Below are 25,525 nucleotides of genomic sequence, written 5' to 3' on the forward strand. Positions count from 1 at the left end.
CATCCCAGTGAAGCCACACATGCTTGTTTGGGAGTGGAGGAAGCACCAATCACAGCAGTGTGGCCAACAGCTGTACAAATGGTTTCTCTACGTCCCACCGCTTTTGAGACCTTACTTTTGGGATTGCCCTCGTATTTATCTTAGCTTTCTAAATTCTCAGAGAGCAGGAATATCATGAAGTGAATGTATTCTGTGCGGCGATGACTGCCTGCCAGCTCTTAGTGTAGAGGAAGTCAGTTTAGGAAGCGTGTAGTGATTAACAACCGAGTCGGGGAACACTTAACACAAAGTATTTAACGTGTTACATAAACTTATGACGGGGTTTGAGAAAATCTAGTAAATTAAGTATTAATTTTAGGATGAAGTTTAGTTTACAACATTCTACTTTAATTACAAAATAAACTATGAGAATAAAGTGGAAATGTCGAGAATAAAGTCAACATGCCGACTTTATTCTTGACATTTAGGTTTTTTTTTTCTTCACTGTGTCCGTATTTTTTTTTTTTTTCTTCTTCATAGTGGCCCTAATACAATTCCGTAGGGCTATTCCACAAATGGCATTATAAATGCAAGTTGCAGTTTTATTATTTATGTATATAGCTTAGCTTAAAGCAAGGTCCATATTAATGCAATTTGCCTTAATGATGGTTCAGTTGGTAAAGATGTCCTCACCAAGTTGCACTCGTTTTATTTGGTGAATACTGTGTAATGCACCTGGGCTCGAAGTCTTGAAGTAATAGTATCATTACTGGAAGTTGCACTATTATTTATTTTATTAGTTTAAATATTATGCAGTTTAATGATGGTAAAGTTGTTTAAAAAGTCACTTTAACTTGTCAGTGGACAGAGATTGTTAACGTTAACAGAAAGTGTAGTTGGTTTAGAAAAAATATTTACTATTTATTCCTTCAGTGCAGTACAACTTTTGACAAGCACCTCAGGACAGTGTAAATGCCTGTTTGGATGGTTGAAAATATGTTGTCAAAATGTTAGTTTGTTTGCAAAATTTGTTCAATAAAAAGGCTGTATATTTTGACTTCAACTGTCATGCAATGTGATTCCTTCTTTTCATTGGTGCCACCCCCTTGAAAACTTATTACCTTATGGGGCCATGCAAACCTGTATTAATACTTGTGTGCACATTAAAATGTGTTTTGTTTTTTGTACAATGTACAATTCTCATTACAGTGGAATAGGTTATTCTTAGCCAGTCTACTGCAGTAATTGCAGTGGAAAATGTGGTTAACATCCACTCATGCATGGGAAAAACAATACCGTCGAATACCGTGAAGCTGGTACAATTTTGAAAAATACCGTGATATAGAACTTTGGTCATACCGCTCAGCACTTATTTCTTGTACACTTCTTCTAATTCATAATGACAAATTATCTTAGTATTTAGGTCAGTAGATGGTTCTCTCCTAGAGAGTGGCATCATGGGAACCTTGTAAAGAACTAAGGACTAGCACAACTAGCAATTACCTATGTTAAATAACCTTTTTCATGATTGGTTGCATCTGTCTTTGTAGTTTTAAGGTCTAGTGAGCTAATCAAAGCAATTTTGTGCTGCAACCTTTTGGAATTAATTGTCTACAGGTCTTCAAATTAATACAATTAGAAGGGTGTCCAAACATTTCCACATCCCATTTTCTAAATTTTATTTCATACAGCTTAATAATACTACACTGAGAATTTTGGTCTGATGAACATCCCCGTGTCTACAATTCTCTAGAAAAAAAAATGGCATATTGCTTGATCTACTCCTTATGAAAACAGAGCAAATTGTCATGCAGTCTCAGAAGGGTGCCCAAACTTTTACATAGCCCTGTAAATACAGAACATCATACATGTAAATTAACCTTGCCTGCTATGTCTGGCATTATAAAACCGAAGCACATATCAGCAGAGCTGTCTTTCTTTTGTACACTCACTTATTTCAAATGTGTCATTTTCATACCTGTTGTAGTCGTGCTTAATTTTCTAGTAGTTTTCCAGTTGTTCGTTTAGTAGGTGTTTTACTTATACAGCTGTGTTTGGTAAATAAACCACATTTTTTTTTTCCCTGGAAAGTATGTTTCTGCCCAGTGAAAGTAGTTCACTACACTGACACAAGGTATTTATTGATCTGTTTAGCTCGCTTGGTTGCATTTCACAGAGCAAATCTTCAAACTAACAGGTAGTTGAAACAATGTAACACATCTTCCCCTGATTTGGAACAAATCAAACGGGCTGTGTGTGAAAGCACCTTATGAGTAATGGACAGCTTTCTTGTGAGGCCTGCAAGATTAAAAATAAATAAATAAAAAATACAGAGCACTGCTTTTTGGCACTTTAAGAAACTTTCTGCAAATATTTGGAGCCTTAGGGTACCAGTTTAAGGCAGCCCATCCGGGTAGGTGCATGAAACATCTTGTCTCTCCGGCATGATGATCATCTTTCTCTGCTGTTGGAGGAATCTTCGTAAACTCTGCATTTCAGTGGCAGCACTCTTTGAGGTGTGCAGACCTGGGACTGGCCAGATCTCTGTAAGAGAGTACACCTTTTATTGGTCTGGTCGCTGTGATGGCTGTCGTACTTGGAGTGTAGGTGTTACTGTGGCGGAACGGCTCCTTCCAGTGGTGTCCGATGTTGCTCCTTTCAACGAGCTTATTATGCGACTCAGATTAAGGCACTCTGGCTGCCTTGTCTGTTGTCTCAGTGTGTCCTCCGACTGTGGTGAGTAATGTTCCAGTAAGGGAGACATTTATTCACAATTTTGGTCGGTGGTTTATGGGTGCTTGTGGGGTGACTCTCCTCTGGTCATGGGAGACGTCAGTGCGACCACTATGAAGATTGATGTGGTCCCCATGGGTCTGGGAACTGTGGTGAAAAAGGCTCCATGTTCCTTGACTTTACAAAAGGTCAGGGGCTATGGATTGTTGTATCCTTGTCCCAGCACCCTGTGCCACATTATTGGACTTTATACTCCGGTACTGGTGGTGTGTTGAAGGAGATTGATCACATCCTTGTGGGCAGACGCTGGAGGATCCTACAAAACTGCAGGGTCTACAGAAGTGCCCAGTTTGTAAATTCTGACCGTAGACTTGTTGTTGCAACTCTGAAGATCCAGCTTAGGTTCAGTAGGCTACCACCTATCAGGATCAGAGGTGGGTAGAGTAGCCAAAAATTGTACTCAAGTAAGAGTAGCGTTACTTCAAGATAATTAATATATATTATAATATAGTAAAAAGTAGTCATCCAAAAAATTACTCAAGTAAGAGTAAAGTATTTGGTGAAAAGTGTACTCAAGTACTGAGTAACTGTTTGATCATAATAAATGATTTATTTTTTAGTAATGTTGTAATAAGACACACAAATATAAAATGTGCAAATTCTGCTATTTCCAAATAATAAAATAAAAATGAGCAAAAATAAATAACATCTTTACAAAATAAAGATGCACAAATAACACAAAGTTCCAAATCTGTTTTTCACAACAAAGCTTTTGAAGCCAATACCTGCAGTAGGTAACATATATGTTTGAACTGTGCAAACTATTTACAGTGACAAGATATATTGTACACTGATAGTATAATACTGTGTATTCACTTGCCCTCCAAATAGCACAGCTGATAGAAAATAACATTAGAACAAGGCTGCTTGTGCACATACAAGAAGTCTCACTTTACCATGACTATCTGTGCCTGTGCATGTTTGGTTAAAACCTGCTTGTTCTTCACTCAGTGAAGTGATGGTTAAGCTTCAGCAGGAGTTGGCTGTCAAGGTTCTTGCAGTGAAGCTGTGACCATTTAACAGGCTGAGGACACAGGAAGTTTGTGTGTGGTCATGTGACTGCATGGCTACATCTGATTGGTGAAACGGAGTCATGTAATTATTGTTGCTACGTCTGATTGGTGAAACGGATTAATGTAATTATTGTTGTTACGTCTGATTGGTGAAACAGAGTTGTGATTATTGTTGCTACGTCTGATTGTTGAAACAGTCATGCAGTAGATCCACTGGCGACTTCTTCTCTCGGGCAAAAATATAGCGTATCTAATGTGTAAATGGGGAAAAAAGTAACGAGTCGAGTGTTGCCCAATGTAGCGGAGTAAGAGTAACGTTTCTTCTTCACAAATGTACTCAAGTAAAAAGTATGATGCAGTAAAACTACTCTTAGAAGTACAATTTTTTAAAATAGTTACTCAAATAAATATAAAGGAGTAAATATAACTCGTTACTATCCGCCTCTGATTAGGATAGTGAGGTTGGAAATGGCCAGACTCTAAGATCAGGCTGTTTGTAATGAGCTTACATGCAGTTTGTGTTAGGAACTTGCAGATCTGGGTTTGACTGCTGATCCTAATGTGATGTGGGAAACCTTCAGTGACAAGACCTTGAAGGTTGCTAAGGGTTGTGTTGACAGTGTTCCCAGAAGGAGGTGTTTCACTCTAGATGTCATTGAGGAGTCACAGTGCACAGCTTGATGACAACTCCAGTCTGTTGTGAAAACTGAGAAGGATGGCTGTAAGCAAGTGACACACCTTCTATGATCTAGTGACCAGCGGCATGCTTACAAAGGAATGAAAGCATTGCACACATCCAAATCTGTTCCTCAGGGAGTCTAGGTCAGGGCAAGTGATGGAATGGCCCTAACGGATGAACCTACAATTGTGACCTGCTGGCTACTTTGAGCAGCTGATTAAAGCTGATCCTCTGGCTGCGACATTGGACATCTCTGGGTCCATGGTTCTTGAGGCTGTTCCTCCAATTCGCTGTGAACCACCAATTTCACTGAGATTGCACAGGTGGTGAACCAACTGAGGGTAAAAAATGCTGCAGGAATCTATGGTATCTGGGGTGAACTTCTCCAGGCTGGCGGTAAGGCTGTCGTCCTAGCATTGCAAGCAATCTTTGCTTCCCTTTGGGAGATGGGCATCACCCCAGCTGACTGGAAAACAGGGCTTGTCATCCCTATCTGGAAAGGGAAGGGTGATCGTCTGGACTGTGGTAACTACAGGGGAATAACACTGCTATCTGTGCTGGGTAAGGTCTTTGCTAGGGTCATCCTGAATAGGATCCGTGATCTCTTGCTCACCTATCATCAACCAGAGCAGTCTGGTTTCATGCCTAATAAGTCTACCGTTGTCCGCCTCCTGGCACTGAGGGTTCTCATAGAGCGCAAATGCGAATATCTGCAGAGTTTCTTTGTAGCCTTTGTCGATTTTTGTAAAGCATTCAGAGTAGTTGATCAAGCCGCCATGTAGGACATCCTGAGACTTCATGGGATCTCCTCAAAGTTGCTGGATATCATGGCCGGCCTGTACATTGGTACTGTGAGTGCTGTGCAGAGTGGAGGCACAACCTCTGTGCTTTTCCCTCTAGATTCTGGGGTTTGTCAGAGGTGTGTTTTTGTTCCTACTCTGTTCAATGATTGCATGGACTAGGTGTTGGGCAGGGCCATCGAGTTCAGCGGCTGTGGTGCATCTTTTGATGAAGAAAGATTCACTGATCTTGAATTGCTGATAATGCTGTGATGTTTGCAGAGTCGATGGAGGCTCAGATTGAGGCTCTCAATAGACTTTGCGAGGAGTCTGAGTGCCTAGGCTTGTAAGTGTCTTGGATAAAAACCAAGGTTCTGGCCTTTAATGATCTCTAGGGCAGTGGTCCCCAACCTTTTTGACAGCAAGGACCACTTTATTAGATGCAAATTTTTCCACGGACCGGTCGGGGGGTTGGTTGGGGGGTGGGCAGTTTTATACACAATTTACATAGCATTTCTATTATTATTAAAGTTATTAAGCAGTTTGCATATGTTTGCAATCTGAGATTTTTCTTCTTTTTTTGCATATAACAAAGACATATGCTTTACATTTGCCAATCCAACAGATTGCACATCACAAACATTAACACTGCAGTCTTTTTTTCGTGTCTGCCGTTTCTATAGGAGGATGACAATGAGTTAAATTCCAATGGATGTTTTTCAAATGTTGACAAGCAGCAAGCAAAAGGAATCAATGAAAACCACAGACAACAAAAACAGCAAAAAAAAAAAAAACAGTACGAGGAAAGTTCGAAGAAAGAGATTTTTTTACAATGTTTCTGTTTGGGGATCGTTGTGCAAACGTGCACAACTGAGCTGCGACCACAGATCTAACTGCTCTGTGGATGATTCGTTCAAGCATTTCAAGGTCACTTCGTTGTAATGAAAGCATCTGTTGAATGTACTTCGTAGTAACGTGATTTCTATAGACTCATGTCATATGGGGAAACTGTCGGGACCATAAAAATACTTTGTTGTAATAGTCTCTCACCTCGGTCTCTTTCCTCTCTCTGCACCGCTTCAAAGCCCCGCCCGCCAAGCGTTCTGAAAAGTCTGAGTGAGTCGCCGTTGCCGGCAGTTCTCTCGCGGCCCGGCTGTCAGACGGCTGCGGACCGGTAGTGGGCCGCGGACTGGGGGTTGGGGACCCCTGCTCTAGGGTACAGCAGGCTGCAGTGTGTTTTGTCTGTGGAGAGAGTGTTGGCCTTGTTGAGAGGTTTACTTATTTTGGCCACATTTAGTTCTGTGGAGACTCTTCCTATGAAGTCAGTAGATGGATTGGGAGAGCATGGAGGAGGACATGAGGTCGGTGGAGAGATGTTGTGTTTTTTTTTTTTTTTTTGGCTCCAGATATTTTTGCCTAAAGGATGTAGGTCCAAGTCTTCAGAGTTCTGGTGCTTTCTGTTTTGCTATTTGGTTATGAGACCTTTGGTAATGTGACAAATAGATGAGCGTTTCTGAGGGGGTGGAACTGCCTGGGGGGTTGCCAGCCAGGATCCCGAGTTGTTTTGTCGTTTGGTTGGTGTAGTGACCTGACCTGGGGGAGCAGAACAATAGTTTGTTTGCTTGTTTGTTTTGTTATGAGATTTCAATTTTTCTTGAGTTTCAAATTTGGCTCAGCCTGTCTGTCTTTTCAATGTGTAATTTAATTATTCTTTGTTGTAATGTGATTTTATAAATATCAATAAAATTGAATTAATGTACATATTTAACCCAGGTCTCTGAATTACATTCACATTGACATGTGCATAACCCTTATTTGTTTGTGCTATTTTATGTTTGCTTTTCTTTCACATTTTTGTGATTGTTTTTGTTTTTGTTTTAGACCTGAAGGGAAGGATTTTAGTGTCCATAGATTAGTTCTTGGAACACACACTTCAGATGAGCAGAACCATTTGGTCATTGCCAGTGTACAGTTGCCAAATGATGATGCCCAGTTTGATGCATCTCATTACGACAGTGAGAAAGGAGGTACAATTTAATTCCATTTACTAGAACTGTTTAAGTTTTGTTTTAACATTTGTAAAGATTAAGATTTCTAAATTAAATATAGTGTGCATAGAGTGATTGAGCCCTTGAGTGGTTGTGATTTCAGGCCTTATTTATTTTTCTTTTAAGTCTTTCACTGTGAACACTCCAAAATACAGTCTTGCACAGGCATTCACTTTGGCCATTGTTGTACTGCATCAAGTATCAATGCACAGCCCAAAGTGAGAAGTTGAAGGGTCAGGGCAAGGATACTGTGGAGGGAAGTATTTCTCTCAGCCTGCATGGTATCATCTCTAAATTCCTCAGAAAGTGTTGGAAGAAGCTGCTGAGGATAGGGTGGCTTGGTTGGCTCACCTTAGTGTATTCTCTGTGTTGGGTTAAAAGGAGGTAAAGAGATGATGAATTTTGTGTTCTAACAGTGTTATTTTCTTCTTAATAGAGTTTGGTGGGTTTGGTTCAGTCAGTGGAAAGATTGAGATAGAAATCAAGATAAATCATGAAGGAGAGGTTAACAGAGCTCGATATATGCCACAGAACCCTTGCATTATTGCCACAAAGACGCCAACCAGTGATGTGCTGGTGTTTGACTACACTAAGCATCCATCAAAGCCAGGTAATTTTTTTTTTTTTTTTTTGGTGCCTTACCCATGAGGATGAAAAATGGAGCCTAAAGTAGAAGCAGTAGGTTTGTTTCCATACTTAGACATTCCTAAAATGTAATTAGAAAATTAAGTAACTTTAAATTACTTTTTTAGATCCATCAGGAGAGTGTAATCCTGATCTGCGGCTCAGAGGTCATCAGAAGGAAGGTTATGGACTTTCATGGAACCCTAATCTAAGTGGTTGTTTACTGAGTGCATCAGATGATCATGTAAGGACCCTGACTGGGATAACTGTGTTCTTCATATATTCTGGATACTGACTTGATAGTGGAAATGCATGTTTATAGTCAATGTGTTAATTTAATTATTGAACAATTCTCATATGAAGGTTTGTACAGTTATGGTATTTCTCTGCAGCTGACATAGGAGTCCAAGAAAATGTTTTGGGCATTACCAAGGTAATGATGGCAGTGTGGAAGACCTATGCATTAGTTAGTTTCACAAGATTACGACAGACAGACCAGTCAGGTCAGGTTGGGGAGAATGCATTGATGCAGCACATTACCTGACCCACCACACGATGAAACATTCATTTAAAAAAAATGTTTAGTGTAATTGTTTAAAGTTCTTAATATTTCTCACACTCCATTTTATGAGAATTTTGCAGGAAAAATGTTTTGCATTTTTCCATGCAGATATTAAAGTTTGGGATATCTAGGTTAGACATCTAGTCGTCCCCTCTTTAAGTGAAGCCTCCTTTGCCAGAAGAGATTTGTGTACCCTCTGTGATTGCCAGTAGCGTCTATGCAGAGCATGTAATTTTTTGTCATGTTAAACAGCATAATCACATTTCTAAGCGATAAAATCACTACTCTTAACTCCTACCTACCCAGGTGCTGACCAGTTGGTACTGTATGTAAGCAGTTATTTTTGTTTTTATTATTTTGTCTCTCTTTTATGCTACGACACAAATGTTTTTTGTGATTAGATGAACTATTGCTAATTGTGAGAGGAGAAAATTCCTCCTCCAGAAGAAATTACCTGTGCCCAAGTAAAACGTTCAACCTAGTATTATAAGGCCAGAAACTCCAAGACTCAGCCCTGCTCAGTTTTGTGTCCTTTTATGAATAGTTTTTAACATGGTGTTCTGTCCAGTGACAGGTTCAAGCCACCATCTTTCTTTGGTTATCTCTGTTCAGGGAGGTTACATTGATCTCTTTGTAGGAGTATATTTTATATATTGTAACAACACTGATCTTTGTTGGTTTCTTTCCTTGTAATTAAGAACTTACCACTACCAGACATTACCTTTCTTTATGGTTGAAACTTATTTCAGATTACTTACTTTAATTTTTTTTCCAATGTTTTCTGTTTGCAAGAAGTATTTGCTTCTCTTGTTGTATTATTTGTTCTTTCTGTTTCTCATTTATTTTGTTCTGTAGAGGTGTTTTTTAAATAAATTTTAGACATTTTTTTCCTTATTCAGTGTGTTTGAGTCCTCTGTTACTACTTTTTGTTCCTTAGAGTTTTTTCCACACTTGTTTTTGTTACATGTAAATCTCCTTTGCCTTGGTTCTTTTGTGCTAATGACTAATATTGTCAAGAAATCGAATTACATTATAAGCATAAATAGTATTTTTTCTGTCAGTATATCATTGTTATTCCCTGTGATATTTTTAAGTCTTCTCGTCTGTCAGTGTGTGTGTAAAATATATATATATTTTTTTTTTGGGGTGATCTCTTTGTCTAAGACCATGATTGTGCTACGGCTTTAGCATTCTCAACATCCCTACATGTACCCAAGTTTAGAATCCTCAGTTAACAAAAAACACAATCTTTGGGATGTAGGACATACAAACTATAAAAAAAGACCAGTTGGACACTGGATTTGAATTTAGATCACTTGATCATTGATGCAGAACCAGTTAGAATAAATTTCAAAATGTTTATAGGTATACCTTTTTTGGGTATATATGGGCAAAGCTAACAAAGTTGCCACCCACTTCCCTAATTATGAACTTGCATTTTGTTATTGCTTTGCCAGTTAAACTCATGTTTGAATTTCTCGCTGTTTTTTTTACATTTTTGGTTTCAAGACAGTTTATTAAGATTGTTACACATGTATTTCATGCATCAGTAATCATTTATATTCCTGTAAATGTTCTGTTAGTGTCTGTTTGCTGTCTGACACATCTCACAGGGCCTTGTTCTTTCTCTAATCTCTGCATTTTTTGTGGTAAAAGATTTAAGTGATGTGAATCTTAGAACTGCTTTAGTATACAAGAGCAAACACTGATCATTCCTAATACATGCTTGCTATTATTTTCTCAGTTTCATGTGTATTGATTATGTTGTTGGGACACTTGTGCTTCAGTAAACCCTGTATTGAACTAGATGGACTAAGAAAATAGCTGATGGATTTTAAATTTTTTCTTCTCTGCTTTTTAGACTATTTGTCTATGGGACATCAGTGCAGTGCCAAAAGAAGGCAAAGTGGTGGATGCAAAGACTATCTTCACTGGACACACAGCTGTTGTGGAGGATGTCTCCTGGCACTTGTTACATGAGTCCCTGTTTGGATCAGTGGCAGATGACCAAAAACTCATGATGTAAGTCAATGCTTGCTTTCATTCTCGAATGTAATTAAAAACTCCAAAAGTAAACTTGAGTGATTTACTTTAAGCTAACCTCATCAGATTGCATAGCTTGGACCATGGTCTTTTAAATTTGTATTATTTAGTTTGTTGTAAAAGAACAAACATAGATGGTCATTGTCTGACTTTGACTTTGTGCTGTGTTTTGATTTAAAAGATATTAATCTTGGCAAGTGCTCTCTGCTTTCAGCTGGGACACCAGATCCAATAACACTTCCAAACCTAGCCATGCAGTGGATGCTCACACAGCCGAAGTGAACTGTTTGTCCTTTAACCCATACAGTGAGTTCATTCTAGCCACTGGCTCTGCAGATAAGGTGAGTCAATATCTTTATTATATTGTGAGATCTGATTTGCCTGTGGTGTTTTGTTTCATCTTCCTTATAGAACTAGTAATATTTAACACCTTGAACTGGCAATCCCATGATCACTTTGAATATTTTATAATTGAATGTGTAATAGAAGGTGTTTAGCTTTTTTTAATCATGTTTTTTGTATCTGTATTTATCATGTCTATTTCTATATATCTTTAGCTTTTAATGATTTTAAACATTTTATATATTACATAGTGCTCCCACATTACTTCACTGCTTTCTTTTTTTTTTTTTTAATGACCATTGAGTTTCATTGCTGTTTAGTCTGCTGTTCAATTTTGACAGACTGTTGCACTTTGGGATTTGCGGAACTTAAAGCTGAAGTTGCATTCCTTCGAGTCTCATAAAGATGAAATCTTCCAGGTATGGTTTACTGCTTCTTTTGTATTTATATGACATGTTTTATAGATACTTGATTTCAAATGTATCCCATCCACATTAGCTAGTATTTAGTCTTAAAGGAAATGTAGTATATGCGGTGATGGTGAGTTTGTAGAGTAGACCTGAATCCTCTTTCTTCTTCTCAGGTTCAGTGGTCACCTCACAATGAAACCATCTTAGCATCCAGTGGAACAGACCGGCGACTCAATGTGTGGGACTTGAGGTGAACTCCCCCCCCCCCCCCCTTTCTTTCTTTAATTCTGAAAGTTTCTCCTTTGTCTAATTAAAGGTTTTGCAAAATTCAAAGTATGAGGAACCTCTGCCAAAGATCCAACATACTGCAACGTAGTGCTCTGCTGTCATCACATTCTAAGATTAACAAGAAGTATTGGTTTTTAGAGTTGGGGTACTGGAGGGCTACAAGAATTTGATATTTTTACTTTTAAGTTTCTTAATTGCTGTGAGTTTTATTCAGACTTATTTAAAAAAAAATTTAATACTAGTTCCAGTTTCTTCGGTCTCAGTGCTAAAATGTAGTATTGGCTATAGAAAATTTGTGGTTACCACTGTTTTAAACTGTACTTTGCACTTAAGTTGCATGCTGTTTTTGCCAAGAGCTGCTGGCATATGAAGGTTTGTACAGCGAAGGTGTGGAATGAAATTAAAAAAAAAAAAAAAAAAAACTAAAATCACAGATCTTTATTAATCAAGTGAAATAAGAAAATAGCAGTGTTTCAGAGTTTTGTTAATTTTTATTAATTTATTAAAGCAGATCATTTGCAAATGGCAAACTGTATTGGAGTTATTGTGGCTATTTGGGACCAGGACTGAGCAAACCCTCCTTAGAATATGAAGAGAAAAGGCCATATTTCACCAGGAGACTGAAAATCTTGAATGCAGATGACTCCTGAATGCTGGTAGTCTTTAGGAATATTCTTGAAAGTTGAGCTGAAGATGATACCTTAAAGAAAATAATAACTTTAGAAAAGCTCAGCTTGAGAAATGACAGATTATCACAGTGTCACACACACTGTTCGCTCTCCTTCCATTTAGTTAAAGGCTTGGCTCATATGTCGTAAGACACATTAATCACTTGATAACAGGAAATAATTAAAAAAAAAAAAAAAAAAATTGTTAAATTGATCAGCTTTGAGCTGTTGGGGAATAATTTACTATTTTTGTCACATTTTTAATGTCATTTTATTCGTATCATCTTAACCAAACGAAATTCTATTCAACTGCTGGTTTTAAGGGAACTAGGCAAAAAATAAATAGTGGCCCCGCTAAACTGTCTTATTAATGATTAGTGATATTTTAAACTCAACCTCTGGATGTGAGCTTTTGCTGATTATGAGCATTCCATCAGTGGCATAGTCTAACAACCCTTTTTCGTATTTCTGTAATCTCAAATGTATTTAAGTGGTGATTTGTAACTTTTTTTCCATATTTTTTTTTTCCTTTCCAGTGAAAATGTGTAGGGACTCACACCTTTGAACCTTTAAAATAGTGAATATTTATTACTTGTCTGTCTCATTTTTCTTTGTGAGCTGCTTCTTAAAAACATGCCAGTCTAGCTATTAGAACAAAGCTTGTCAGTGTGAATTTGCACAATGAATAATCTGTTATTTGGACTCTTAATCAAAATTAATGGAAATTTGGAAAAGAAACATTCATGTCAAACCTGATAATGGCTCAAGAAAACTGTTTCTTCCCTTTTTTAGGGTGGAAGTAACCCTTAACATTTTCTTTTTGTGTGTCTCCTGCGATGAATCAATGTAGCATATTTTTTCCCCCCAACCAGAGCTTCCGTATGTCATGACTGTTTCCTGTTCACTGATTCTGTTCACTGATACTTCTTAGCCGTGTTACTCTAAATCACATTTGGACTTAAGTCGCTGATTTAATTGGTTTTAGCATGGACTGTTAATATGAGTGTCTATTACATATCTTATTTTCTGCGTATTTTAGCTACCAGTCAGTGTGTGTCTTATTTTTTTTTCCTTTGATCTTGCCTTATTTAGTAAAATTGGGGAGGAACAGTCACCTGAAGATGCTGAAGATGGACCTCCGGAGCTCCTGGTAAGAATGGTCAGGTCAGGTGGGGAGCATGCACTGGTACAGCATGTTGCTGTACCCACCACATGACGAAACAGCTTGGGATCCTGGTTGGAAGCCCTCCAGGCAGACATACGGTCCAGTCCCACTCTCTGGAAATGACTCTCTATCTGCCCTCGTCAGGTGTTTATGTGGGCATCCCCTTGGCCTGGTCCAGCCTCTCGGGCAATCAATAATGAGGATCCTGCGAGCCGGATCACCCTCGGGGGGAATTGAGCTACGTAGCCGTAGTGCTGTAACTGACGCTTCCTCACAATACAGGTAATGTTCCTCATTTGGGACTCTATGAGCAACTGCTCATTCGACACAAAGTCAAACCAGTGGTACCCAAGGATTCTCCCAAGAGACGCAGTACCAAAGGAGTCTAATCTTCATTTCCGGTCACTGGATAGCGTCCATGTCTCGCAACCATATAACAAGACAGGATGCACCAGGTCTGTGAAGAGTTAGACCTTCATTCTTTTACATAGATATCGGGAGCTATATTTTAGCTCTATTTACTTTTATTGTTCATCTCACTACTGTATATTTTTCTGTGAAAAACTGAAAAAATTTAATTCAGTATTTTGTTTTATAAATTTTAAACCACTTTAGGACGAAACCAATGCAAATAACAGTAATTGGAAGTCGCTCTCTGAATAATGTTCTTTTACAGTTTTGTCACTTTTATAATGGCTTCATAAAATACATTATTTAAAAATTGGACCCCTTAAAATCAAAACTGATCCGTATCCTTAGTTAGTGGCTTGCACATTTGTAGTTTATATCAAATGTTAGAGCTTTTTTTGTTTTTTTTTTTTTGTTTTTTTTTGTTTTTTTTTTTGTTTGTTTGTTTCCCATCATTGATTTCAGACATGAGCTTTGATGTGACTAAGATAAGTTTATGGTGAAAATGGGTGTGGATTTATTGGCTTTAAGCCCAAGATAAACTTACTACCGTATATACTTGTTTGCGGGAGAACTTAAACACAAGTCAGGGCTTGATTTTACCATATAATTTCCTGTATTTTATAATGTCGGTCGTATAAGTCGAATGTGGAAAACTCACACTATTGGTCCAAGAGATTATGCTATGCTAACGCTAACCTGAGAGAATAACCACAGAGCACATTGCCTTTTTTTTCCCCCTATGTATTGTGCCCACGTGACCACTTGGTAATACCCGAACTATTCCGAAGCGACAATTGCACTGTTTTTGTGTTTTTTGTATTTCGCACCCTCGTACACCTTTTATCATAAGAGCATCCCTTATATACAATGGAGCGTTCGATCAGAAGAAAATATGAAGCTCATTTTAAATAAAAAATCGTTGAAGTGGCGAAAAAAATTGGTAACTACACTGCTGCAACAAAATTCAATGTGTCTAAGAAACTGGTGCAAGGTTGGAGGAAGCAAGAAGATGAAAAAAAAAAATTAATTCACATTTTTGAATGGGTGTGTAAGTCGGGGTCTGATATAGATATATATACGCGACTATATACGATAGTTATTTTCATTTTGACACTGTGAAATGCAGGAACATGCCTCAAAACTCTAAGGCAATATTTCTCTGGATAAATTACAAATTGTACAATGAAACTGAGTTTATAAACTCAAACTTGATGAAGGTCTTTTTTATTTATAAATCCATTTCCATAGTTAGCTCTGCATTATGTTTGGCAGATGGTATGTCATTTTGGAAAGTAGCAATAGTTATGAGAGTAGGGTTATTGGCACTAGACTTAAAATTCTAATTTTGGCTTTGCTTACATTGGGATATTTTGCCTGTTTAACTTTAACATTTATTATTTAAATAGATTTAAGAATATACCTCTGCTTGTCACAGGCACCAATATTAACCATGCCTTTATTTTGGGCTGAAATATTCACTGCTTAGTTTCTTTTATAAGTGAGAGGTAGTTTTGAAGCTCAACACAATCTCAACACACACTGAAGGCTGGGCAGCAGAATAAACATAGCACAGCATGACTTAACTGACACATACAAAACTTATTTTTCATGTGTTGAGGGGGTGTGATTTGCTCATCTAAATAAATTTTAAACACTCCTTTTTAACCTATATTTCCTTCCATCTTCCTTCCAAAATAAAAGGATTTTTTTTTACTTGGATAATTTTTCCATAAGAGTATCTTGTGATTAATAACCAGTTAAATGCGTGATTCAGGAAACATGAAGCAGTGAGAACATAGTGCCAACTGGTTTCATATTATTCAGGAAGCTTTGTTGTTTTTTGCTTGAACATTTGTCTAAAGTACTGCAAATCACAAGCACATTCCGACAGATGCCAACATAATTTTACAGTTGAAATATTGGTAGAATGACTGGTTGACTGCCATGTAGTGAATCAATAATGGGAATTGACATGACAGGCTTTGATTAAATAGTCTTGTGCCTTGGTCTACGATGTTCTGTTTAAAGTAAGTACCTTTCTATTCTATTGTGGCCTGCATGGGTATTTTATATTTTTGTGTTCACTCCCTTGGCAAGAGTCCTTACCTTTTTGCTTTCACCTGTCCTCTGGACTGAATCTTCCAACAAAAATATCTATCAATCGATGGATGGATGGATGGGAACACCCCTTAATTCTTTGGATTTTTGTTTATCATTGGCTGAGTTTTCAAAGTAGCAACTTCCTTTTAATATATGACATACCTTATCGAAACAGTAGTATTTCAGCAGTGACATTAAGTTTATTGGATTAACAGAAAATATGCAATATGCATCATAACAAAACTAGACAGGTGCATAAATTTGGGCACCCCAACAGAGATATTACATCAATACTTAGTTGAGCCTCCTTTTGCAAATATAACAGCCTCCAGCTGCCTCCTATAGCCTTTGAGTGTCTGGATTCTGGATGGAGATATTTTTGACCATTCTTCCATACAAAATCTCTTCAGTTCAGTTAAATCTGAAGGCTGCCGAGCATGGACAGCCTGCTTCAAATCATCCAATAGATTTTTCGATGATATTCAAGTCACGGGACTGTGACGGCCATTCCAGAATGTTGTACTTCTCCCTCTGCATAAATGCCTTTGTAGATTTCGAACTGTGTTTTGGGTCATTGTCTTTTTGGAATATCCAACCCCTGCGTAACTTCAACTTTGTGACTGATGCTTGAAAATTATCCTGAAGAATTTGTTCATAAGGGGTTGAATTCATCTGACCCTCAACTTTATCAAGGGCTCCAGTCCCTGAACTAGCCACACAGCCCCACATCATGATAGAACCACCACCAAATTTGACAGTAGGTAGCAGGTGTTTTTCTTGGAACGCGGTGTTGTACTTCCACCATGCAAAGCGATTTTTGTTGTTATCCAGATAACTCAATTTTTGTCTCATCAGTCCAAAGCACTTTGTTCCAAAGTGAATCTGGCTTGTCTAATTGAGCATTTGCATACAACAAGCAGCTCTGTTTGTGGCGTAAGTGAAGAAAGGGCTTCTTTCTCATCACTCTGCCATACAGATGATGTTTGTGCAAATTGCGCTGATTTGTAGACAGCGCAATGTACAGATACACCATCTGCAGCAAGATGTTCTTGCAGGTCTTTGGAGGTGATCTGTGGGTTGTCTGTAACCATAACATCACAATCCTGCGCATATGCCACTTCTGTAGTTTTCTTGGCCTGCCAGACCTGGATTTAGCTGCAGCTGTGCATGTGGCCTTTTATTTCCAGATTACATTCCTTACAGTTGAAACTGACAGTTTAATCCTCTGAGATAGCTTTTTGTAGCCTTCCCCTAAGCCATGATACTGAACAATCTTTGTTTTCAGATCTTTTGATAGTTTCTTTGAGGATCCCATGCTGTCACTTTTCAGAGGAGAGTCAAATGGAAGCACAACTTGCAATTGACCACCTTAAAATACCTTTTCTCATGATTGGATACACCTGTCTGTGAAGTTCAAGGCTTAACGAGCTAATCCAACCAATTTGGTGTTGCAAGTAATCAGTATTGAGCAGTTGCATGCATTCAAATCAGCAAAATTACAAGGGTACCCAAATTTTTGCACAGCCAGTTTTTCACATTTGATTTAATTTCATACAACTAAATACTGCTTCACTAAAAATCTTTGTTCGGAAAACACCCCAGTACTTAGATGTTCCTAGGAAATGAAAGACATACGTTTTCAGGTTTTATTGAACTTTAAGTGATGTTGTTAGATTTTCAGATTCTTATTCTGTTTTTAAATTATAAACTGAAAAATATCAAGAACTCGTATTCCGCGAGACGAGACTGTGCCAAAAGGTCTAACCATGCCCGGGGCCGGAAATAAAAGACAAAAGAGTAAGACAGCTGCTGTACAGGCTTTTAAATGTTGGAAGTGCCGTGCGAGACGCAGATCACACTGCACAGCAGCAGCAGCAGCAAGCCAGCAGCTAATAGAGCAAAGAGGAAGTACAAAAGTAAAACTGTTTGTTTCCCATTGTATCACCGTTTAAGAGCAGTTTCGGAGGATTGACCACGTCTCCTTGAGGTGCGTTTATCCCCCCTCTTCACAAAGCGAGTGTCAGAGATGTGAAGTGGCTGGCTGGTGTGTATTTAGATGTATGTATGTAAATGAGATTGGACATTGTAATTCTTGATGCTTGATTTTTGTTAGCACTGTGAACTTGTTCTGTTTTCATGAGCTTTTTTTTCCCCCCATCTTTCTCCTTGAATTGGCATTCTATTAACTTTTGATAATTTCATACTGTGTATATACTACTCAAAAAAATTTAAAGGAACACTTTAATCAGAGTATAGCATCAAGGCAGTGAAACTTCTGAGATATTGGTCAAGTTATTTAAGTAGCAGAGGGGGTTGTTAATCAGTTTCAGCTTCTTTGGTGTTAATGAAATTAACAGATGCACTAGAGCAGGGGTCTCCAATCACAGTCCTGGAGGGCCGCAGTGGCTGCAGGTTTTTGCTCCAACCCAATTGCTTAATAAGAAGCACTAATTGCTCAAGTAACACTTCTGCTTCACTTTAGTTGTCTCGCTCATTAAGATTTTGAATGCTTATTGCTTATTTTCATCTTAAAACAGCTGTATTCATTCAGTTCTTAATGGATCCTAATTAGCAATAACATGCGAATGACAAAAGAGACCAGCATTTCTCCATTTGGCTTGTTACCATTTACGCCAGTGTGTATTTATCTTGTATTATTTGGTTTAATTAAATACTTGGAAGGAAAGTAAAGAGAAAAAAGTGAGTGATTGAGAATTGCTCGTCCATTTTAGCCTTCAAATCATTTGGATGATATCCTTAGATAGGGGAAGAAAGTCTAGGATATGAGAATGACCTGACATAGCAGAGTTAAAGCACTAACAAGCCATGAAATTAAATTATTGGCAGAATTGCTTTCTAATTAAGCAACTGGGTTAGAACAAAAACCTGCAGCCACTGCGGCCCTTCAGGACTGTGTTTGGAGACCCCTGCACTAGAGGGGCAACAATGAGACAACCCCCCCAAACAGACATGGTTTAACATAGGGCTGCACGATAACAGAAAAAATGATTATCACGATTATTTTGCTCAAACTTTTTATCACGATTAATAATGACGATTATTCCTTTGGTAAATGAAGTCTGTGACCAAAGCAGTGTAGCCTCGGCCAGTTATTCACAGATGCTGCCCTAATCATATTAGCTGCGTTGTCCGTTGTGATGCACACAAGTCTTTCTTCCACCAAGCCCCAAGCGGACATCGCTTCTTTGAGGCCCACTGCAATAAACTCCGCTGTATGGTCTTGTGGGAAAAACGAAGTTTGCAAAAGCTTGCTTTTCATCTCAAACTCGCTGTCAATAAAATGAACTGTCAAGCTCAAATACAGTTCCGTAGTTCTGCTTGACCATAAGTCGGTCGTGGCAGCAAAATATTCAAGGCTTAGCCTGAGAATTTCTCTTTCTATTTCTTTTCGGCATTTCGCATACAGCGAGGGCAGCGCAACATTGGAAAAATGGTTGCGTGAGGGAATGCTATATCTTTTATCAAGTGTTGCGATCATTTTGTTAAACCCCTCACTGCTCACGGTGGTTATTGGACACATATCCTTGGCTATATGGTACGTGATCGCTGTTATTTCCCGGTGTCTTTGCGAGCTAGGCAGATATGGTATTGCGTTGAACAATGTCCCTGATATTGTTGTCTGTGTTGTGGATGGCTGATAATTTTTTGTGGTTGCTGTTTGTACCTTCAGTCGTTGAAATTCTTGATAGTGTACTTTGTGGTGGCTTTTAAGGTGGTTGATGAGGTTTGTTGTGTTACCTTGGGACGTTTGGACGGAACAGGAGCAAAGTCTGCACAAGACTCGTACCTGATCAACACCACATTCCTCGAAATCGAAATAGTTCCAGACAACTGAGTATGACCCCTTTTTAGAAACTAACGATCGCACTTCTGCACCTTCCTCACGTTACTCCGCCATCATATGTTTATTCTGACTGACTGTTATTGCTGCTATTGACTTCTACTGCTTCAGAAAGCGCTTGCAATCTAGACACAGTAACGTCATAGTGACGCAGTCCAATCCGTAAACTCAGCCCATAAAAAACAGTTTGGTCTTTATACTGTAAAATCGCGACGATATTTATTAACTGATCGTGGGTCATAAATATTGTTATCATGAGAAAAAAAAGATTAATCGTGCAGCCCTAGTTTAACAGGTGGAGGCCACTGACATTTTTCCCTCCATCTTTTCTGTTTTTTCACTAGTCTTGCATTTGGCTATGGTCAGTGACACTACTTGTAGCATGAGGCAATACCTGGACCCTACAGAGGTTGCACAGGTAGTCCAACTTCTCCAGAGTGGCACATCAATACATGCCTTTGCCAGAAGGTTTGCTGTGTCTCTCAGCACAGTCTCAAGAGCATGGAGAAGATTACAGGAGACAGGCAGTTACTCTAGGAGAGCTGGACAGGGCCGTAGAAGGTCCTTAACCCATCTATAGGACTGATATCTGCTCCTTTGGCCAAGGAGGAACAGGATGAGCAATGCCACAGCCCTACAAAATGACCTCCAGCAGTCCACTGGTGTGAATGTCTCTGACAAAACAATCAGAAACAGACTTCATGAGGGTGGCCTGAGGGCCCGACATGCTCCATGTTGCTGAGCAGTAAGCACAGGGCCCACTAGAGAACGAGTGGCATTTTCCATAGAATACCAGAATTGGCAGGTCCTCCACTGGCATCCTGTGCTTTTTACAGATGAGAGCAGGTTCACCCTGAGCTCATGTGATAGACATGAAAGGGTCTGGAGGAGTCGTGGAGAATGTTATGCTGCCTGTGACATCGTTCAGCATGACCAGTTTGGTGGTGGGTCAGTGATGGTCTGGGGAGGCATATCCATGGAGGGATACACAGACCTCTACAGGCTAGACAACAGCACCTTGACTGCCATTAGGTATCTGGATGAAATCCTTGGACCCATTGTCAGACCCTATGCTGGAAGGAATTGACACCATTAACTGGCCCCCATGCTCGCCTGACCTAAATCCAATAGGACACCTCTGAGACATTGTTTCAGTCCATCCGATGCCACCAGGTTGCACCTCAGACTGTCCAGGAGCTCTGTGATGCCCTGGACCATATCTTGGTCGGAGAATCCCCCAGGACACCATCTGTCGTCTCATTAGGAGCATGACCCGACGTTGTCAAGCATGCATACAAGCATGTGGGGGCCCTACAAATTACTGAGTACGATTTTGAGTTGCTGCAATGAAATTTTGGCAAAATGGACTAGCTTGCCGCATTGTTTTTTCACTTTGATTTTCGGGGTGTCTTTGAATTCAGCCCTCTGTAGGTTGATCATTTTCATTTCCATCCAATGATGTGGTTTCCTTGTGTTCCTAACACATTACCCAGTCCATATCAGTAGAGATATCTAGCATGATTTTTTTCCCCTTTGAGATCTGATGTGTTTTTAAAGTTGTGTTTTTTTTTTTTTTTTGTTTTTTTTTTAAAAAGCTGTTTATAAATAAATGAATAAAGGGATCGCAATCTTTAAAACCGTTAAATGTGTATTGTTTGCTACTTGTAGTTTATCCATGGTGGGCATACTGCCAAGATATCGGACTTCTCCTGGAACCCCAATGAACCCTGGGTTATTTGCTCTGTATCAGAGGACAACATAATGCAAGTATGGCAAATGGTAAGACCTTTCTTTTAACCCCACCCTTTAGTTATATGTCTTAACAAATTTGAAGTTTGACAGAAGTGATAATGGAAGTGAAATAACAATTGCTTTGAAGAACATTTAGTTTTACTTAGTGTACTGATTTGAATGTCGTCGTCTTCTTCTTTTGGCTGCTCCCGTTAGAGGTTGCCACAGCGGATCATCTTCCATATCTTTCTATCCTCTGCATCTTGTTCTGTTACACCCATCACCTGCATGTCCTCTCTCACCACATCCATAAACCTTCTCTTAGGCCTTCCTCTTTTTCTCTTCCCTGGCAGCTCTATCCTTAGCATCCTTCTCCCAATATACTCAGCATCTCTCCTCTGCACATGCCCAAACCAACGCAATCTCTCCTCTCTGACTTTGTCTCCCAACCGTCCAACTTGAGCTGACCCTCTAATATACTAATTTCTAATCCTATCCATGTGCACCCCCATCACACCCAGTGCAAATCTTAGCATCTTTAACTCTGCTACCTCCAGCTCTCTGTCTCCTGCTTTCTGGTCAGGGCCACCATCTCCAACCCATATAACATAGCTGGTCTCGCTATCGTCCAGTAGACTTTCCCTTTCAGTCTTGCTGATAGCTGTCTCTCACAAATCACTCCTAACACTCTTCTCCACCCATTCCACCCTGCACTCCTTTTCACCTCTCTTCCACAATTCCCATTACTCTGTACTGTTGATCCCAAGTATTTAAACTCGTCCACCTTCGACCAACACTACTTCTTGCATCTTCACCATTCCACTGACCTCCCCCTCACTTACACACATGTATTCTGTTTTGTTCTTACTGACCTTCATTCCTCTCCTCTCTAGAGCATATCTCCACCTCTCCAGGGTCTCCTCAACCTGCTCCCTACTATCACTACAGATTACAATGTCATCAGCAAACCTCATAGTCCACGGGAACTCCTGTCTAACTCGTCTGTCAACCTGTCCATCACCATTGCAAATAAGAAAGGGCTCAGAGCCGATCCCTGATGTAATCCCACCTCCACCTTGAATTTATCCCTCACTCCTACTGCAGACCTCACCACGGTCACACTTCCCTTGTACATATCCTGTACAACTCTTACATACATCTCTGCCAGTCCTGACTTCCTCATACAATACCACAACTCCTCTCGAGGCACCCTGTCATATGCTTTCTCCAGGTCCACAAAGACACAATGCAACTCCTTCTGGCCTTCTCTATACTTTTCCATCATCACCCTTGGAGCAAACATTGCATCTGTGGTGCTCTTTCTTGGCATGAAACCATACTGCTGCTCACTAATCATCACCTCACTTCTTAACCTAACTTCCACTACTCTTTCCCATAACTTCATGCTGTGGCTCATGCATTTTATCCCCCTGTAGTTACTACAATCCTGCACATCCCCCTTATTCTTAAATATCGGCACCGGTACACTTCTTCTCCACTCCTCAGGCATTCTCTCACTTTCCAAGATTCCATTAAACAATCTGGTTAGAAATTTCACTGCCATCTCTCCTAAGCACCTCCATGCTTCCATAGGTATGTCATCTGGACCAGCTGCCTTTCCATTTTTCATCCTCTTCATAGCTGTCCTTACTTCCTCCTTGCTAATCCGTTGCACTTCCTGATTCGCTATCTCCACATCATCCAACCTTCTCTCTCATTCTCTTCATTCATCAGCCTCTCAAAGTACTCTTTCCATCTGCTCAACACACCCTCCTCGCTTGTGAGTTCATTTCCATCTTTATCCTTTATTACCCTAACCTGCTGCACATCTTTCCCAGCTCGGTCCCTCTGTCTAGCCAATCGGTACAGGTCCTTTTCTCCCTACTTGGTGTCCAACCTCTCATACAACTCATCATACGCCTTTTCTTTAGCCTTCGCCACCTCTCTTCACCTTGCGCCTTATCTCCTTGTACTTTTGTCTACTTTCTGCATCTCTCTGACTATCCCACTTCTTCTTTGCCATCGTCTTCCTCTGTATACTCTTCTGTACTTCCCCATTACACCACCAGGTTTCCTTTTCCTCCTCCCTCTGTCTGATTTGAATGTATACCTCCATATTTTGAAATTTGTCGGCACCTGTAAAGCTGTTCTAAATGGGGAAAATGTAAGTCAGAATTGTTGGCCATTGGTTAAAAACAAGACTGACCTTTATTTAATCTTATTACATATGTATGAAAAAGTACATCAATATCCATAAGATCAAAAAAGCACTTTTCTATCTGGCTGTGATCTGTTTCAGCTTGCTCAATCATTTGTATCCCAATTCATGAATTCTTGCTGTATTTATTCATGTCATTCCTTCACATATCTGACAAGATTTTCCTTTTCCATAGTGGATAATCTAACAGTGACAATTTACTATAATTTATAAAATAGCTTACTTCTGAAACAGCCTGATCAATGTCTGTCTTTACTCTTTAATCAATTAGTCATTATCTGCTAATGTTCTTTTCAAAAATCATTATTCTTTTTAAAGGCTGAAAATATATACAATGATGAGGACCCTGAAGGTGGTACAGATCCTGAAGTACAAGGATGAACAGCTTCCCAGTTAAGACCTGAAACTCTTGACCTTGTTAGCCTGTTTCTTCATTAGGTTTTAAGTATCATTTTGTTTTTCAGTTCAGACCATGTGCTAATTTAACTTTGATGTTAGTTTTTGAATTTTATTATTTTTTTTAATAATAAGCTGACTTTAAGCCTTGTAAGGCCCTGCCTGTCAAATCTGTAGAAGGAAGGCTACCTCTGCAGTTGAGTATAGCCACCATGAGGCATTGTAAACAGAAACTCTGATACTGTATTCTAGTTTGTATAACTTTTTTCCCCTTATTTTTTCACTGTTTTGATCAGTTTCTCTTGGCGTCTAAAGTTTGACAACTTTTTCAGGTAAATAATTTATAAATTTGATTATGGAATTACACTGCTTTGTTAAGACACTTGGGTTTTTTGCATTCTCCAAAAGGCTTTCATTGTTTGATGCAAATGTGAAACAAAGGTTTTTATGTTGACCTTTATATTCATAGTGAGAAGTGTTCTAGTATTTCTCCATTCCAGTACAGTTACAGGATTGAATTAAAGTACAGAGAATCTCAGACTCTGCTGGTATTGGCATTGCAGAATTATTTCTTCATTCTATTTAAACTTTGTGCTGCTTGACTTCTGTACTTGAAGCACTTGAAATCTGTATCTTGCTGTTTTCAGCAAAATGTATTCCTTTTTCTTGTATCTTAATGTTGTTATGTACCAATTTGTTGCAAACCTTTCTGCTGTTCCTTATGTTAGTAAGTGTATAAAATGCACCCAAATAAAACATTTTTTCTATAATGTGTTTTCAGTATTTCTATATAATATACTTCCAGTGTGTTGCACATTGTTAGAGTAAAGCTCATTGTTACAGAAATATTCTGTTTAAGAAGCATATTCTTTAGTGCTCATTTAATTTTCTGTAAAGTCAGGTACAGTAACACTGCCAGGCTGTAACATGTCTTAACCCACTGGATGCTGGTACCTGGAAAAAAAATTTTTTCTTTCTTCCCTGAAGTGTTATGTGATGAACTGCATTTGCATCGCATTGTTATATTAGTCATTAATCTTAATTATCTCCCCTGCTATTGGTAAACATTAACATTATTCAAAGTTATTGTCTGTCTGTATACCTGCATTGTTATAACTCTTCAGTTTAGTATTTTCTTTATCAGTATGCTGCTGCTGGAGTATGTGAATTTCCCCTTGGGATTAATAAAGTATCTATCTCTCTCTCTATCTAAGATATGGATTCTTCTACTTCTGCTGTGAATATATGCATTTTTACAACTATTTTGTTTGGATCAATTTTTTTGAACTCTAGTGCGATATGCATAAAAGTCTGGCTTGTTTAGGTAGATGTGAAGACACCAAGTCCCTCTCTAGTGTGGACCACAACAACCATACAATGATCCTTTGGAATGGGTGGTCTCTGTGCAATACCA

General features: G+C 39.0%; 2 protein-coding genes across 2 annotated transcripts in view; one reads left to right on the top strand and one right to left on the bottom strand.

Annotated features, from left to right (window-relative positions):
• The window catches only part of rbbp4 (retinoblastoma binding protein 4), a 44,563-nt gene extending 19,682 nt beyond the window's left edge, over positions 1-24,881 (top strand). The window contains exons 3-12 of the mRNA XM_028818436.2: positions 7,125-7,270; positions 7,728-7,901; positions 8,044-8,159; positions 10,339-10,499; positions 10,735-10,861; positions 11,204-11,281; positions 11,446-11,522; positions 13,321-13,378; positions 21,435-21,545; positions 24,034-24,881. Of these exons, the coding sequence (XP_028674269.1) occupies positions 7,125-7,270; positions 7,728-7,901; positions 8,044-8,159; positions 10,339-10,499; positions 10,735-10,861; positions 11,204-11,281; positions 11,446-11,522; positions 13,321-13,378; positions 21,435-21,545; positions 24,034-24,096 (1,111 nt within the window). The 3' untranslated portion in view covers positions 24,097-24,881. The remainder of the gene's footprint in view (positions 1-7,124; positions 7,271-7,727; positions 7,902-8,043; positions 8,160-10,338; positions 10,500-10,734; positions 10,862-11,203; positions 11,282-11,445; positions 11,523-13,320; positions 13,379-21,434; positions 21,546-24,033) is intronic.
• The window catches only part of sync (syncoilin, intermediate filament protein), a 28,813-nt gene continuing 15,328 nt past the window's right edge, over positions 12,041-25,525 (bottom strand). The window contains exon 4 of the mRNA XM_028818437.2: positions 12,041-12,260. The gene's annotated coding sequence lies outside the window, so the exon portion shown is untranslated. The remainder of the gene's footprint in view (positions 12,261-25,525) is intronic.

Source organism: Erpetoichthys calabaricus, chromosome 14 (genome assembly GCF_900747795.2).
Source record: "Erpetoichthys calabaricus chromosome 14, fErpCal1.3, whole genome shotgun sequence".
NCBI lineage: Eukaryota > Metazoa > Chordata > Cladistia > Polypteriformes > Polypteridae > Erpetoichthys > Erpetoichthys calabaricus.